Here is a 17,228-nt window from a genome sequence, read left to right on the forward strand (position 1 = left end):
TCGTTTATTGAATGAGGAGCGATGAGAGTAAATATGGTGAAATGAGCCGTGCAGGAAGAAACCGCAGGTTGCAGATGTGGCTGAAACAAAAACCCTGATTCAACCGGGGGGAACTCACTGTTTGACTTTGACACAAGTAATTAAGCTACAAATGAGCTTGACCACGGGATAAATTCTCGACAAGCAGCTGGTGGAACATAAAATAATAATCACCTCTTCTATTACGAAGCAAGCTTTCCACTGTTGCTGTGTGCAGCCTCCATCATCAGAACAGAGTCATTACAGAGTCCTCCTTCCACAGAAGTGAACCGCACAGGATAGAAATGACAAGTAAACACAACACAGGCCAGTGGAGACGCTTTAATGAGGGCGAGGAAGCAGAAAGGAGGCTGATTTTACCCAGAATGCAACCCATGGAGGATGCACACTAACACAGCTCTATTACAGATCCTCCCTCTCCTTCCTCTCTTCTCTCTCCTCCCTCTTCTTGTCCGTCTTTCACGCCCTCGGCACACTCGCTCGGCTGAGCTGCTTGGTTCCAGGACAAATTGGGCAACTTGTCTCTGCTGGTCATACCTCCCCTCCCCTCCCTCCCTCTCTCTCTCTCTCCCCTTCCTGGGGTGATTCAGCCAACAGGCTGGCTGCTTTATTCCCCTCTTGTGGCTCTCTAAACAGCACTTATCAAGCTCACACAAATAACCAGAGGGGCCCACAAGTGCCATTGTTACGTAAAAACATTGCTTCTGCAACACCAGATCACATCAGGTTGAGGTTATTTAACGGCTCATCTTCTAAACACAATGCATCCTGCCCACAAATAATAATGTGTGATGAGTGTTAACCCTCTGTGAAGAGACGCTCTGTCAGGGCTTTCAGGGGGAGTGACGACATGTTTTGAATCTGCACAGCCGAAGTGATGAGGTTATAAAAGTTAATAAATAGTTTTTGAGATTCTCATTTTTATGAGCAGGTCTCCAGGGTTTGTGTTCGTGCGTGAAAAATATAAAGCTGTATTTTCTGAGCTAATTGTAAATAACTGCTCTCCCTGAAGCTGTGGTTCAAGTAACCTTTGGGGAAATAGTGAGTGCGTTGGAGGACCTCATTAAAACCCTCATTTAAAGCTCAACATTACTTCTAATTGTTCGTACATGGAGTGAAACAACAAACCAGGAGCTCTCTCTCTCAAGGTGAGCGAAACATCTCTCAGCCTTGACTCCGACATGAAGACGAGGTAAACACTCACCTCGTCCAGACAGCGCTCGTACTGCTCCCTCTGGCTCTCGTTCTCCGAGGCCAACACAGTGTTCTTCTCCTGCAACACACACACACACAGAGAGTCAGACACAGACACATCAATGCTGCAGGAACCTCGCTGTGACTTTTGGTTACATTTGATGCAACAACACCGGAGACAGAAGCAGCAATCAAGCAAAGACGAGGGCCTGCTTCAACAAAGGTCAGATGCCAACGCTGAAGCAGGACGGCTGATAAAAAATTTACAAAGAGCAGCGGAGGGAAAGGTCAAGGGGATGGAAGTTGTGGTGTTGAACTTTGGGGCAGCAGCTCTCCGGTCGGAGTCTGGACTCTAATAGGAATACCTCCTCCACCGGCTGAGAGATGAGGCGTCGGCGTATTGATCGCCGGGAGTTTCCAATTTGTCAGAAGCAGGCGGCGTATTAGGAGCTGTCAGTCGGCCCTTTGGCCTTTAGTAGGAACTACAGAACCCATGATGGAAACATGAGGGATGTAATTACAACCGAAAACGTTCCAATCACAGCGTCCAGGGAGGAACATGGACTAATGAGGGCCCTGAGATGTGAGTGAAGGAGGACCAATGTAGTTAAAGAGATGATGTGTTTGATGCCAAAGCATCTCAACTTAGAGGAACTAAGATGAATGAAGTCTGAGCATGTTAGTCCTCCTGAAGAAGCTTCTCAAGGCCTCAGACAGAATCAACTTAATGATGAAGTGATATAATTTCTTCAGGCTCGCCTTCATCCTCCATAAGAGTCTTCAGGAGTTCATGTGGTCTTCTCCTGAAGCACAGTCTGAACTGATCTGAACACTCGGCTAATTTTAGCATCCTTTCTCTCACCACTTAGCGAGTAAGATGACCAGCAGGCACGTCTCCCTCGCTCTGTGCGTGTGTGTTTGCTTCCACAGACCTCAGCGCGTGGCTGCCAACTTAATGAACAGTACCAGCTGAGCCGCAGAAATGAGAGCCGGGGCGGTCTGACTTAGTGTCAGTGGAAGTTTATGCACAACGCAGAGCGGTGATGAATCGCCTCAGCTTTTTGTTCTTAATGCTTTGGCCGGCGGTGCATCCATCACGCCGCGCTGCAGAGCGGAGCAGAATGGCAGATAACTTTTGATAAAGCCATTTAAAGTGTAATGTTTGGGGTAGTGTGATTCATCAGACAGGTTGAGCTCTTTCTCTGCCAGCGCTGTGAGATAACTCACAGCTGAGGAGCAACAGGCAATTACCTGCCGCTTTGCTCTAATTAGGGACTATTTTTTATCGGGGAAGCATCAGCGTAAATGAGGAGAAAATGCTGGGATGGACTCCACTCCTTTGGTTCTTTTACTTTTCTCTTTCTTTGTATATTACAAGACTAATTATTCTAATTACTGCATCTGTATTGCTTCTTTAATTTGCGATATCATTAACAGGATATTAAATGACTGGGACGAGACTAGACTGCATGACAACATCAAGCAGCCACGTGGAGCCTCTTAGGAGGCAGCAGGTAAGCCTGGTGGCCTGATTTAATTAAGTCTGAGTGCTTTAATTGCTGATGAGATCCAAGACGATGTGTGTCCGGTGGCTTCAGCACAGAAAGAAACTGAAACAATCAGCTTGGATCTGACGCTCGCGGCTCTTGGCGGAGTGCAGCTCGAATCCCAGAGCGCAGGGGAAAACAAACCAAAAGCTGGAGTGCAGCCCGAGGCCCCGGCGGCGACTCTCTCAGGATGACTTTGCTCTCCAAACGGAGAAGACTGGGGAAAATTTGATGAGCTGTCATGCTTTCAGACACAACTGAGCAAGGGGCTCCTGACAACTGGCAGATGGAGCCGGCCACGGAGGACAGCCGGGGGTGGCTGGATGAGGCAGGAATGAAGACTCACAAAGTAGGTAAGGAAGGGAACAGAGGGAGAGCAACAGAAGAAGAAAAAGGTGGTGAGGTAAAGCGGTTACCTCCAGGGCCTTGAGGCGCTCTAGAAGAGGCTTGGCTGTGTCTTTGTCCTCCTCTGATTGGCTGGCATCAGGATCGGCGATCCCAGAGTCTGGCTCCGTTTGAGTTGCCGGCGGGGAGCCGTTCTCTTCGGGGCCTTCGTGCTGCTTCCGCACTTCCTCTGAGAGTTTATCCTGTTGCACAGACAAAGAAAAGAGGTTAGAGGAGAGAGAATCTGGCGAGGGAAAAAAAAACAAGCAGATGGAAAGAAGGCCGCTTAAAAGTAAGGTGCCACAAACGTTTCAAGTGAGGAGCTCAGGAAATCAGAGGGAAGGAGAAAGTAAAGCATGGAGAAGAAAGAGGAGAAGATCAAATAGGCAGACGGGACAACAGCTTTGACAACAGAGCTCCCAAACATCCCCTAATCCCTAATCATGTTTCACTCCTTCTCCAAAGAGTGGCGGTGACCTTGCGAGCTCTCGTCTCGCGAGGATCAAAATCTGTCCGTCCCTGCCCTCGCCGTGTATCCGTCTCTCTTTCATCCTCGGTCTCTGTGCCAGCTATCTTTTCCTCCGTCTCTCGTCTCTTGTGTTTTTTTTTTTCCTTTTTGGCTTCCTTGCATCTGCGATAATTAACTACTGGTAATAATAAGCTGCTAATTAGGCTCTGTCTGGCTAGCAAGGAGCAGCAGAAAGAGAACACAATGAGCTTTCTGTCACGCTCAAGATATTATTCATGGTTCTGGTCTTTGGCGCCGAAGAGCATGCACAGAGTCAGAATACCAACATGTCGTGGAGAAGAGTCTTTTGCTGCTTTTTATTCTCCTTAAACATTTCTAAACTTCATATCTTTCAGTTGGGAAGACATTCAAGAAGTCACCTTGGGTTTGGGGGAGCTATGATTGGTATTCTTCACTGTTTGCTGTATTTTAAAGAGGAAGCTATTCACCGTGACCAACCTTCACGGGTCAAATACATCTGTGACTTAATGACAGTTCAACTAAAGACTGAAACTCTCTGATTGTTTCATTTGAGGCATAAAGAGGCATGATGAGAGACAGGGGATGTGATGACGGGCGTTTCTACGATTCTCTGCAACTTATGGTGTCAAATTTAGAATTCTTTAATCGGCAACTTCTTAGAAAAGGTCCACATTATCCTTTAATCCTGTGCTACTTTGACGCTTTAGGAAAACTGTCGTTATGCTGCAGCAGCATCGTCCTGCTTCCTGCTGCAGCCATGCAAAATAAAGACACTACGGTGCTTCACATGCCACAGGTGCATCATAACTCTGAGGAAGACTTGGTAGTAGTTGCTTTGCATATTTAATGTGGATTTAAATCTGTATGAGCTAAACATTTTCAACATCTTTGAGAACTGGACGAGTGATTTTGGAGGATTCAGCGAATAAAGGCTCTTAATGGAAGAAGCAGAAGAGCATTTTGAGTTTAATAGTTTCATATCTTGAGGCATTCGGCTGCTGATTAGTGAAAACAAGGAGAAGCTTTGTCCTTCAAACTTTCATATTGTTGTTGAGCAACCTATTTCTTCACTTAGGACCTTGACTAAAAGATTGTCAACCCCTGACCTCAATAGATGATCTAGAATCTTTAATTACAAGTACAAATCTATGACAAATAAATCTCCTGAATGCTTCAAAATATGTAATTTCTCCACCTCTTCACCTCCACATCCTCCCCCAACAGTACAGGTATTATTCAGTCCTATAGCTGCACTGAATGGATGTTGTGCTGACTTTGACAGGATTGAAGTAATGGCAGCTTTTCTTTAAATGACAAAGAGGCATTCACTTCTTCAGAGTCTGATATATCACATTTTTCATTCTTGGCTGACAGATGATCGTCAAACCTGAAGATATCTGCGCTTAATGTGCTGGACAGCGTTAGCCGCACTAATGGATGTCTTTTATAAGTCCAAACGTAGCAAAGAACAAGCATCTCTCTCCTAATAGGAATTGGATATAATGTCCTTTGAGGCACTTTGTTTCCAGCCTGATCCAATCTCCTCTAAACATATATTAGGTTTTCAATCTTACTTGATTCCATCAGACAATTGGAGTGTGCGTGGCGATGCTTTAAAGTCACGCTTTTTTTTAAGTTGGCTGTTGTTTGCTTTTTCTCTCCCCCCCGCCTGTGAAGTCCACGGCCGGCCGGGCGGCTTTGAGAGACTGCTCATCAGACAGCGTTAAAGGGCTCGCTAATAATCTCCACAGAGAGAGTCTGGAGTCGGAGAGGGGAGGGAACCTTGTCCTTCTCGCTGCCCTTTCAAGTTATTGAGTTTGTCTGCTGAATACACCGAATACAGCTGCAGCAGGAGCAGGTACAGAGAGTGCTCTGGAATACAGTCCTAGTCCTGGGAGTCCTACAATAACCCTTTAGGTTTATTCTCCATGACAATATCCGTCCACTGCAGAAACAGCAGAGAAGAGTCCGTCTGAGCTAAATGCATTAACACATTGATATTGTCTTTGCATCTTCTCTCCCAGCCTGTGCACCCATATCTTCTTATTCCAAAGCCTGCTATCATGCAGCTGATCCCATGTCTCACCCTCCTCTCCTCCTCTGCAGAAAGTAAGCAGTAAAGCAGCTGACATTTCATTTTACGGCGCTCATTTTTTATTCTGCCCACTTTTATTTGCGCTCATCACTCAGAGATTTTTTTTTTGCATCTATTCCTGGCTTTTCCCTCACAGTGATGAACGTGTGTAGTCATTTAAGAAGACACTCCTTTTATTGCATACTTTCTGAATTAGTGATGCCCTTTACGTCTCGTCCCTGGAGGCTCTCTCGTCTCTTGTTTCAGCTGTTGGCCGTTTAAGACAATAACACGGTGTCTGTTTTAAGGACACTAAAGCGCCCGCATTCTTCTTGTGTGATGGAGAAGTTAGGATTGTGCAGATGCATACTTTTTTAAAAAGTCTAGAAATGGTTGTAGGGAAAATAACTTCTTCCACGGTTAAGGGAATGAGTAACATCACACTGCAGATAAACAGACTGAGGCATTTCGGCGCTCCAGCACCGTGTTAACATGCTGAGTTCCAAATTGTGAAGTGCGACCCCAAAAGGTGACCCTGTGCTTCAGAAATGTGCAGAATTACTTATTCCGTGAGCCTCTCTCCGCTCAATCCCAGCAGCTATTTCTATTATGTAACAGGGTCAGCTGAGAGCTTTTCACCTTGATTCAGTCTGGCTTTATTCTACAGTGTAGACGTCTGAGGGGGAAGACGGACACGAACAAAGACACACACACACCTGTAAAACTGCTCACGGCATATCAGCAAACTCAAAGAATACAACTACATGTCATGACTGAAGTTTTATCCACTTCTTTCTTTCTTATAGCTGTTTAAGTTTCATGTTAAGACAACAGAATGAAGAACAGACAATCAGAGGTTGGTGTTTTACCTTGTAGGCCTTCATGATGTCAACAGTGTCCACGGCAGTCTGCTCCAGGACGCCCTGATTCTGCAGCAGCGACCGCACCGTCTCTTCCATCCTGCACACAACGACACACATTGTCCTGTTTAGTTACACATCTTAATGGAAGTCAAGGATGCTATATGATGGGTTGTGGTGTTTCAACACTTTAAGGAGATGGTTTTGCAACTCAGGTGAGATAGTTTGAACCTTTTAAGGAAGCATGGCGTTCTTAATGAGGTTCTGTGTGCACATGATCTCCAAAAACAAGCATGCATTGAGTTAAAGACCCTCATTCTTCTTCTCAAAACTATCTTAGAATGAAAAATGATGGAACTGAATTGTGTTAATGTAAAAAAGTTGATTATCTCTGGTTCTATGATGCACACGAGTTTCCTAAATCAGCAACCTGATTAATATTAATTAATATTTAACCTTTATCTTCAAATCCACACGACAGAAATGTAAGGAACACGTATCTAAGGTTGAAGAAGTCTGAATGATGAGATGCCAGAGCCACCAGTTGCAGACTCAAAGGTACCTCATTAAACATCAAAAACTGGATCCACTTCTAAGCCTTTTTGAGAATCTCATGTGATGTTTGTTGATAAAATTAAACCACTGAAACCTGAAGTTGTGTTCTCCAGCAGCACGAGCCAACAGCATCACAGAACAAAGATAATGTGACTGAATCGGTGCCAGAGGTAAGAGATTGATGAGTCGTTTTATTTTGGATTGGATCCCAAACTTCTGCTGAATTAACAAAGCAGGAAAAACTCTCCAGATGATGGGACCGACACAGTCCTCTCTGACTGCTTTCACAGGTGTGTGCGGCTGAGAGTGTGTCCCATGATCACTTGAATTAAGAGCAATCACAGCAGCAAAAACACGCACGGCTGACCTTAACCTTCAAGTCTTGGTTTGCTTGAAACAATCTGCTGCTGACACTGCGAGCTGCATGCAAAACAGGCGCCATGTGAAAAAGCCTCTGCCTATTTCCATCTGAATAAGAGCCACATGCTATCTGTATCCCTGGAGCTGCAGGGTGATCTTTGGCCCTGCATGTATTCACTCTCTCAGACTCAGGAGGAAAAAAGGGAACGACCACAGCAGGAGATAAGCTACAGGAGATGATCTTGGACCCGGCTGGGATCATGTAAACGGAAAGTGATAAGATGAATCTGACATTCAGGAGGACCGGTGGATGTAGAGGAAGGAACATCCCAACAAAAGGAGCTCTGACGTTGATTCATCTAAATTTCATGAAGTGTCTTCTTCTTCTCTGTTCTGGTTTTATTCACAGTGAAGTTAAAGAAGACCGAAAGGATCTGTAACGAAGTTAAAAAGGATGAAATGCTTCTCTTTAGAGCTGAATGTGGCCAATTTGGTTCCCATAAGCAATATCGTTGTGTCTCTCTTCTCCCATACCTCTGACTTAGAGTGTCAAAACAATGCCAAAGACTGCACATGATTTAAAAGACTTCCAAAGGGATGAATGGACTTTTGGAAGATTGGAAAGAGGGGGAAGAGCTTGCATGGATCCCAATAGAGTCAACAACATCACAGAAGATGCTTTAAATTTGCAGATCTACAATCAGAGTTAGTTTGATGCTTTGTTAAGTCCCTGGTCGTTCTCCCCTGATTGGCCTTGGCTGATGAATGGCAGCGGGTGAAACTGAATGCAGGCAGGGGTAGGGCAGCGGAGGACGGTGCTAGCCACACCATCTGTCCAGGCTGAGCCATAAAGCCGGCTGTAATCAGGCCGCTCGCTGCTGACTGAACAGTCAAAGAGCCAGGCAAGCGAGCGGTCGGGCAGGCGGGCAGATTGCTCCAGCTCCTACTTTAAATGCTGGCCTTAATCAGCACAACGTATAGAGCAAAGAGGACGTGACAGAGGCAGCTTTGGAGTCCGGATGCTCTGACACGGGGGTCAAGGACTTGGCTGACAGGCATGATCAGCATGGCGAGGAGGGGGTGGTTCTTGGATGGAAGGGGATTTGGGCGGTTGACCCCCTACGGTTGAAGCCCTAGGGTGTGTGTTATCAGGTCTTTGAGGTCGCAGAGGTTTTGTTCTGACAGGTAAATCCCCGGTGGTCTTTGAGAAACTCAGGAGGTCATTGAACAACAAAGAGAAACTCAGCCTCAGAGTATCAGACATGAGGAGTGATAAAAAAAGATGTGCTTCCCTTTATTAAAAAAGGTTTACTTTAAAGGATGAAGTAAGTGTTGCTGTGATGATGAAGTGATAGTTTGGTGGATCCACTTTTTGCCCTCCTGTTAACACTTTTATTTCGTCTACAAACTCGGACACATGCTGCCAGGCGGACGATGCTAAGCTACACGCAGGATAAGTGAGTGAATGTGGGAGTTTTTAAAATTAAACCTATAATGAGAAATAGCTGAAATATCATCCAGCGAGCCAGCAGATGGAGTGAAAATGATTCCAATGCAGCATGGACGCGAACATGTGCCAAATGAGCCAGGGAGGCAATTAATGGAAAATGAAATGGATGATATGAACATTTGCTTTTGTTGCTTTTGTGTGCGTAAGTACACAATTACACCGACATCACTTCCTGACTCACTTCCCACTCAGCAAGTCCTTAATGACATTTGCATTACAAATTCTCAGAGGCACTTTGATGCACCGGACGGCCTGTTTCCTGGTGTTGTGATTGGAGAAGCAGGGAGGGGTTTGGTGGTGTTTTTGCACACCTGAAAGAGACTCTGTGAGACTCAGGAGGTCTGGAGCTCGCTTTTGAAATCACAAATGTTTCTAAGTTCCCTGTCACAGAAAGTTCAGATGTGTGGCAACATGCTGGAGAAACTTGGGATCTCACGTCGAGGCCTTACGTTTAATTTAGTCTAGATAAAAATCTGTGATCTCTTGTCCTGGGAAAACCATCGAGCTAACATTTAAAAGCACTGCTTCTACCACTGCAAACTTCTCCAGATAAAATGTTCCAAACCACGCTCTAACGTCTGCAATAAAAGGAATTTGCAAAGTAGTAATCATCTCATTTTCTTTGCTAACTCATGCAGCGCAACAACACAAATAAGAAAGCTTTGGACAATTACCTCCTAGTAATCACTATCGATGTCTCGCTGATTAGAAACACAGACAAACCGCTTATAACGTTACTTAGCACCTCTTCTTTTCAATCAGAGCACTTATAACTCATTAGAAAGTGTTTGTGGAGGAGCCAATTATGAAGAGTGGTTCCAAAAGCTTTTTAAATAAAAGTACGTTCAAAGAATCGAACTTGGCGGTAAATTCTGCCAAAGACGAACCGGGACAAGCGTCCTGCAAAACATCCCATAAAATAAACAGTGTAATTTGTCATTACTGTAAATTCAGTCACTGAAAGCGTATTTATATGAGAGCGAGAGAGAGCGAGCTAAATGCTGATGATGGATGGAATATAACTCTCAGATGACAGAGCATTACTTTACATAAAAAACATAGTCCTGCTTCGTGATAGTGTGATTAATCTCCGAGTGCTTCCCAGCGACCTACTGAGAGCATCATTCAGTGAAGGAGAGAAGGAAGGAAGGACAAGTGTGTGTGTGTGTGTCGTCTAAGGGGCGTATTTGGAGGCGAAAGCAAATTCTGACATCCCTGACCCTCGTGCAGCAGGAGCTGAATTTCAAACGCGATGTTCGACAGCAGTTCGGGAAATACAATTAAGGGTCCAATCAATTTTCAGCCTGAGGTCTGACAATCCTCGGGACAGCACACGCCTTCCCTTCAAGCCAAACACACACACACACATTAAGTGCACACATGATCGTCTCCAGCTTTGATGTGAGTTCAGCGAAAGTGATGCATCATCGGGACACGCTGGGCAATTAGAGGTGAAACGCTGTGTCGCAGAACATACACCGAACTTTCTTCTTCTTCTCAAAAGGTCGCAAAGACTCCAAGACTTCAAACGAAGCTGAGTTTTATTCATAAGTCTTTCTATTCATGGAAACTGTGGCTTGAAAAAGGCTCCGACTGTCGATGACAACTTCCTTCACAGACCTGAGAATGATCAAAGGGCTGCAAACCTTCCTGAAAAGCTGACAAAGTTAGCTCCAAACTTACCCCAGCTTGAGTTTCCCTCCATTCTTATCACGGCCATTTTTCCTGAAAAGCGCCAGAAACACTGTGCACACATCCCTGATCTCCATATGCAGAGACATCCGAGCGCACAGCCAGCACTCTCTCTGCTCTCTCACACAGCTCTTTAAAATGACCCAGACACTGTTGCTGAAATGTGGGTCTCTAGGCTAAAATAGGCCATGCAGTCATCATATAAGCCTGAGTGCTTTTCGCTCAATCGACAGACAGCATGGCCGGTCTCGTGGCCGGGTTAGACCCAGTCAGCCTGACAGAAGATCTCCTGCTCTCATTTTCTACTTGCCGTGTCTCCAACGTGTCATTATCCGACACTGGCCCTGCGCAGAGACAGCGATCTGGCAGGCAAAGACTTTCCCATATGTCCCATGTTAAGCCTTCTCCAAGGGAGAACGGCCCCCGCTGAGAGACAAGCAGACCGGTAGTCCCGGATCAGACGGGAAATCAAGGATGGACTTGCAGGGATAAGGCACTACTAAAGACAGGGATCCCCCTGTTTTGTCAGCCAAAGTGTGTAGTTGAGTGTGCATGACGTTGTGTGTGTTCTCAGTGGTGATTAAGAGGCTTTGGCTTCCCTAAAATCAACACTTTCCGTGCAAGACAAGCTAACGCAGAGGCTGCATGCCAGAACACTCTCTGCATGATGAGAGATCTCTGCATGCCATCGCATATTTCTTACTCTTCGTCCTAATGATCCTCACTAATGTGCCACTTTTCATTAGCACGATTTTTAGATGCTGGTTTGTTTATTTTAATAATCTCCCTCCTGCCAATGACCGCCTGCGTCTTTGTATGTTTCACAGCCTGGATGGAGATGGATCTGCAGATCCCCCCTGCTATGGTTGGATATTTAGTTTGCCAGCATTCCTTGGAAGCAGAAAATGACAGTTGCTATAGTTTGAGTTAAAAATGTACGCCTGAACTTTTTTTTGAAGACTTGAAACTCAAGATTTGGAGAACGCACAGGAATGTTCAGGATCAGAGTCTTAAAAATGGGTGATGCATGAATCCTAACATTGCAGCTTAGCTCCTGAGTGCCAAAGATCAGTTGACATGCTTCAGCGTTCCTCTCTCTCCCTCCGCTCACACTCTCACTGAATCAGCATTGTCAGAAGCTCAGGTTGACCAAGACCCTCTAATCAGATTTGACCAGTGAGCGATTAGAAAATCCATGAGCTGCTGAAATGATAGGGAGAACAATCACCTGGTTGTGCTGCCATTAGTGGTTCATGCTTGATGGCTGAATCAAAGGTTACACTCTCCTCCTCTGGCCTCACTCAGACTCTCTGAATCTGTCCGTTTCAGCACCAGAATATTCCTTTCTTCTCAGACGCCTTCCAACAAATCACTTATGAACGCCCACCGGGTGATTGGCGAGCTTAACCCAACGCTAAGCCACTCTTATCCTCTTAGAGCTGTTTGCAGAAAACATGCAGGAGGAGACCCTTTCTTAGACCTGACCTAAATGAGGCAGCAAACCAACATGCCGTCTCTGCTGAGGGCCACTTTGGAGCCTGCAGGACAGTTCAGAGCTGTAAAAGTCATGCACATCAGTCATGCATGTTACAGCGGGGTAGCATTACAAAGGTCCTTGCCCTCATGACCGCTGACTCTTGTCAGTGACCTCTCACCTTGCCAACGAGACACACATGCCTCAGAAACAGAGATCAAGCAGGCGCAGTGATTGGTTTGTCTTCACAGTGATATTTCATTCCAGTATTTGTTGGCCGACCGCTGAGAGGGAGCTCGTTTTGGGTTATTTCTTTACAGAGGATTAGCGTTAAACATCAGAGCGCTCCGTCAGAACACACAGGAGATTAAATGGGTTGTATAAATACTGGTTTGTTGACCTCTTTATCTTAATATCAGATTCAGCTCACATGTAACAGAAAGGCAGTCAAACAGGGAAATTAAAGACCGCCACAATCATTTAGCAAAAGTTCAATCCCTTGAATCGTTGGACAGATTGAACACTCGTCTGTAAATGGGACATATGGAGGGTAACCAGATTTAGATCCCCCCTCTTTCACCCCCTCAGGCAGCCCCACTACATTTGGGAGGATTTAGAGTGCTCTCATGATGCTCGCCCCACATGTTCACCTCTGGCTAAAGGAAGCAGTTTGCAATGAGGAAGCCATTGGTCCTGGAGAGCATGCAGGGCTGAGACCTTTGCTTGGATCCCCCCGGTGGGTTACAGGCATGTGTGTTCCACATGTGAGACAAAGACACAGATTGAGGAAGACATCCCAGGAGTCATTATGACAGCATGGAGTCCATTACTTACATCGTGAGTCTCAACGGCTCTGAAGCAGGGGCGTTAGGGAACACAGGGGGTGTAAAATACAGCTTGGGGATACAGCTAGCTCCTAATTTCTGCAACCCAAGCGCCAGATAAGTTTGGACGCTGTGCAAGCTATGAGTTGAAATGAGCACTTTCAGTTTCAACATTTGATATGTTGTCTTTGCACTATTTTCAATTAAATAAAGACTTTAAATGCTAGCTTTCTAGTTGGGCTCATTTGGTCTTTGTTCTGACATCAAATGGACTCACTAATGAATCAGTTTAAGATCAAAACTGGACGTTGCAGCTTCTTTTCTTCTTCTAATCACAGTTCAGTTGAGACCACACTGTGGATACTTTTCATATGGACTTTTTCTTTGCCCCTCTAATTGAAACTATTCATAGAAAGGTTCCAGGATTACCCAGAGTAACCAGGACACTGCTTCAGGGCAGAAAAGCTGCTGGTTAATCTAATTGCAAAATTCTGTCAGCAGTGCAAACAAATCCATACACCTTTTATTAATAAGAAACATGTATCGCCTTGCACTTCCTGTTCCACTCACTTCCCTGATGCTCGTATTACATACAGATAAAGAGCTAGTTTATACAACCCTTTATAGAGAGTATAAAAGCAGCTGCTGTGTATATGTGTCAACCACAGCAGCTGCCAGACAGCCAAATCTATACTGCAACCATGAGGTCAGTTTGAATTACATGCTGTTTGGCTCTAGGCTACAATCTGTGAGCACCAGCTTCACAGGCCAGGCACCAGAACAGGCGTGCTATCATGATGTGAGGGATGGATGCCCTACTTCCGCAAAGGCTTGTAATCTGACCTCTTTCGGCATGCCTATAAACATCAAAACCAGCATGCTTAATCCGAAGCGGAAGTGGAGAGAGTGTGTATACAAGTGTTTGCGATTGTCTGACATAGTTACAAGGCAGTAACAGGTCGCTCTTTGAAACAGGAACCAGTCACAGGGGGCTCGGGAAATGAGCTGGCTGTTTCAAAAGCGGGTGATTGGTACCGAGGCTCTTTTATAGGCTGGTAATTTGGTACAAGTGATAGAGTAGAATAACCCAAATTAAGTTCAATCAGACATAATTCCTGGTTCAAATCTGGAAGTTAAAGAGAGGGCCAATAAATCCTCTAAATATGAGGTGCTCCCAAAATAGTCCAGACACCCATTATCTATTTAACAGGCCTTGTCCCCATTGGGCAGGGGTAAGGAAGTAACTTCAAAAGAGCGACCCCCCTCCTCCATCCTGTTAATGACCCCAGATGTGTCGTCTTGAAACAGGGGCCTGATTCATCCGGCTAAATCCTGCAGCCGCCAAGGCATGCAGGGGGGCCATTTCAACCTCACCAAATTAAAACACTTGGTGCAGGCGTGGCTGGATGCTGGGATGATTAGAAGAGAGTGAATTGATCTGCAAACAGACTGCAATCACTCAGCTCCCTCTCTGAGTGTATTAGCTTTTTGCCGGTCCAGCTGTGCAGTCCAGAGTTCTGCGCTGGTAATGAGAGAAACACATGAATGCACACAACCAGTTCTGAAACTTTACCCTGCGGACCGTGGAGGGATGTCAACCTGAGCGTGACTGTCCAAACAACACGCCTGGACTTGAAAACTCTGCCATTCCTGTCTGTTTGCATCATCCCCCGACGACGACGTACACACACACACACACACACACATGTACGATGTTCTCACGACTCTGAAGGAATATGCAGCTGAGCTATAAATCTGCAGGCACCAGTCATCGTCTGCTGTTGTTGTTAGTCTAGCCGTAAGTCTCCCGTATCCTGCCACGAAGAGGGCCCTTCAAGACGGCAATGATTCAAAGTCAAGTGGACCGGGTTGGTTGTAAACACCACGGATTTTCATGCAGTGTGATCTGGGTGACAATGACTGTTATCCACAAGTGAGCAGAGTATCTTCAAGAAGAATTTATTTCAAGCTATCTTTAGACCGGTTCAGGCTTGAATGCTTAAAGCGAACAAAAAGAAACAAGATGTCTAAGAATAAGCAAGCAGCACAAAGCAAGAAAGGGTACCTGTGGATGCCAAGGTGTGTGTGTGAGCAAACTACTGAGCAGCAGCCAACAAAAGGCCTCTCCTTTTCCCTTTCTAGGAGTTTAATCTCCATTACAGGCAGATGAACAACGACAATGAGGTCTTTAAGAGGATAAGGGTGGTAAGGAAAACGAAACGCAGCGGAGGGAAACCAAACAAATTGCCACAAAAGAGTGGAACAGTTCTCTCTGATGTGAGGGGGAAAATGAAAGTGCACTTCTGCTCATTACCTGGAAACTGCTTCCTTCATCTTCAGGCCATTTAGGCCCCGCAGCGGCGCCCAGGTTCCCGTCTGCTCTACAGTCATTCTAGGACAAGTGCTGGATGCAAACAGGGCCGCAGAGAATCCTTCCTGGACTGACATTCAAATGAGCTCAAGTGTCTTTTCTTATTTGTTGAAGGACCCAAATGCAGAATCCCGAGTGCGTCTGCTTGTCTTGTCTCCATCCTCCTGTTCTGGCTCTTTAATGTCTCGCCCATATGGAGTCTCAGGACATCCAGGGTGGGCCCAGGAGGCTGTGGGGTTGTGAGCTGGAGTCTCCCACTAATCCGTCAGAGTTTAATGACGGCAGGCCATGCTAGTGGTGGTGAAGCCCAGGGGGGGTTGACCCAAGTCAGGAGGGGCTGGGCATGTGACCCACACCAGGCTCAGAGCCCAACCAAAAAGAGTTGGGGGAGGGTGTGTGTGTGTGTGTGTGTGTTGAGGATGTGAGTGTACACCTATGTCTGGGGCTAAATGGCCAGTCACTTGAGGAATGCAGACTTTCTAATCTCCGTCGTGAAAACACAGACAAATTGAGTGTTTTTTTGTGGGTGAATGTCGAAAAAGAAAAGCCAGTTGTTCCAGTTTCAGCGATTCCTGTCTCGCATTAAAGCGCTGCCAAGAAGTGTGAGCACTACAGGGGCGTTCTGAGGCAAACACACACACACAAACAAAAGGCTGTAAGAAGCTGATATTCCCTGGAGTTTGTCTGGCTCCAGGAGAAAGTGTCTGATGTTCCCTGTTTTGTGTGGATATGTCTTTTTATTCATGTGTTTGATACCATAAAAGTGCAGCTCTAACAAGTCGCTCATTACTTTTGTTTCATATCATCACACAACACCTCTTTCTCTCTTGTGGAGAAGCTCAAAAAAAAGCATTTAGCTAAATCTGATCAGACTCTATTTTTGGCAAGGTTTGGGAAATCCATTACAAAGTCTAATTTGCATGATGTTTGATATCTTTGCTGTAACATTTGGCTCGCTTTTATCGCTCCAAACGCCTGTTACCAGCCTGATTTGGCTTCCATCGCCCTGATTCAAAGCACAACCTCAATTAATTAGCGATACGCAAATCAATTGTTGCCTGAGGTCAAACAGATCCAAGTCTATTTAAAAGATTGGGTGTCCACTTAACATGATTTGCGGGTGCAATCTCCAAAGACACATTGATGAAGTGAGGTTTCTATTCCCTTAATGCACAACAAATAAGCAGCCGAATCAATCAGGAGATATGGAGGAGACTCTGCAGAAGAAGACACGACTCTTCAGGTGGCGTCCGTCACACATGTGCATGCATGTGAGGCATGATGAAGTGTATGCAGAAGCCGATAGCTGAGCCAGCACTGAGGTGGAGGTACAGGAAGAGAGTGGTTGGAGGCCGGGTCAGCGTGTGTCCCTTCTGTTTTTTCTTCTTCTTTGCTGGCTTGTAAGTCGCTAATTAAAGTGACCTCCCTGATGTCCCATCTGCCACCAGGGCGCAGAGCCAGCAGGTATTGGCTGGCCGTGTAAGCACGTTAATCCACTGAAGGGCCAGGTATGCGTAAACACACTCCCCACACACACACACACACACACACGTACGTACATACAGGATGCTTAGTGCGCTCACTCATTCACATTCAGATAAGCACTCAGCAACGCTTAAACAAAGATTACAGACTTTGACAGTGAGACTGAAATCCTGTTAGCTTGATTGTGAGGCGGTGGAGGGAGATGTTGTTAAGTTGCGGAAGCGAAGCCGCTGAACCTTGCATCCCTCTCTCACAGGAGCAACTAAAGCATCGACGACTTTGCTGCGGAAATTACAGCAATCTAGCATGATGACAATGAGCGCCGTGCTGGATAACAACAGCTGAGCGAGGTGGCGAGGTTGGGTGAAC

At 45.8% G+C, this 17,228-nt stretch overlaps 1 protein-coding gene across 1 annotated transcript in view; it reads right to left on the bottom strand.

Moving 5' to 3' along the window:
- Positions 1-17,228, bottom strand: part of LOC117808324 (nck-associated protein 5-like) — a 120,751-nt gene that overhangs the window by 27,422 nt on the left and 76,101 nt on the right. Inside the window, exons 7-9 of the mRNA XM_034678003.1 lie at positions 6,598-6,688; positions 3,197-3,367; positions 1,244-1,312 (exon numbers count right to left, since the gene is read on the bottom strand). Coding sequence (XP_034533894.1) covers positions 1,244-1,312; positions 3,197-3,367; positions 6,598-6,688 — 331 coding nt within the window. The remainder of the gene's footprint in view (positions 1-1,243; positions 1,313-3,196; positions 3,368-6,597; positions 6,689-17,228) is intronic.

This window comes from Notolabrus celidotus, chromosome 24 (assembly GCF_009762535.1).
Source record: "Notolabrus celidotus isolate fNotCel1 chromosome 24, fNotCel1.pri, whole genome shotgun sequence".
In the NCBI taxonomy this organism is placed as follows: domain Eukaryota; kingdom Metazoa; phylum Chordata; class Actinopteri; order Labriformes; family Labridae; genus Notolabrus; species Notolabrus celidotus.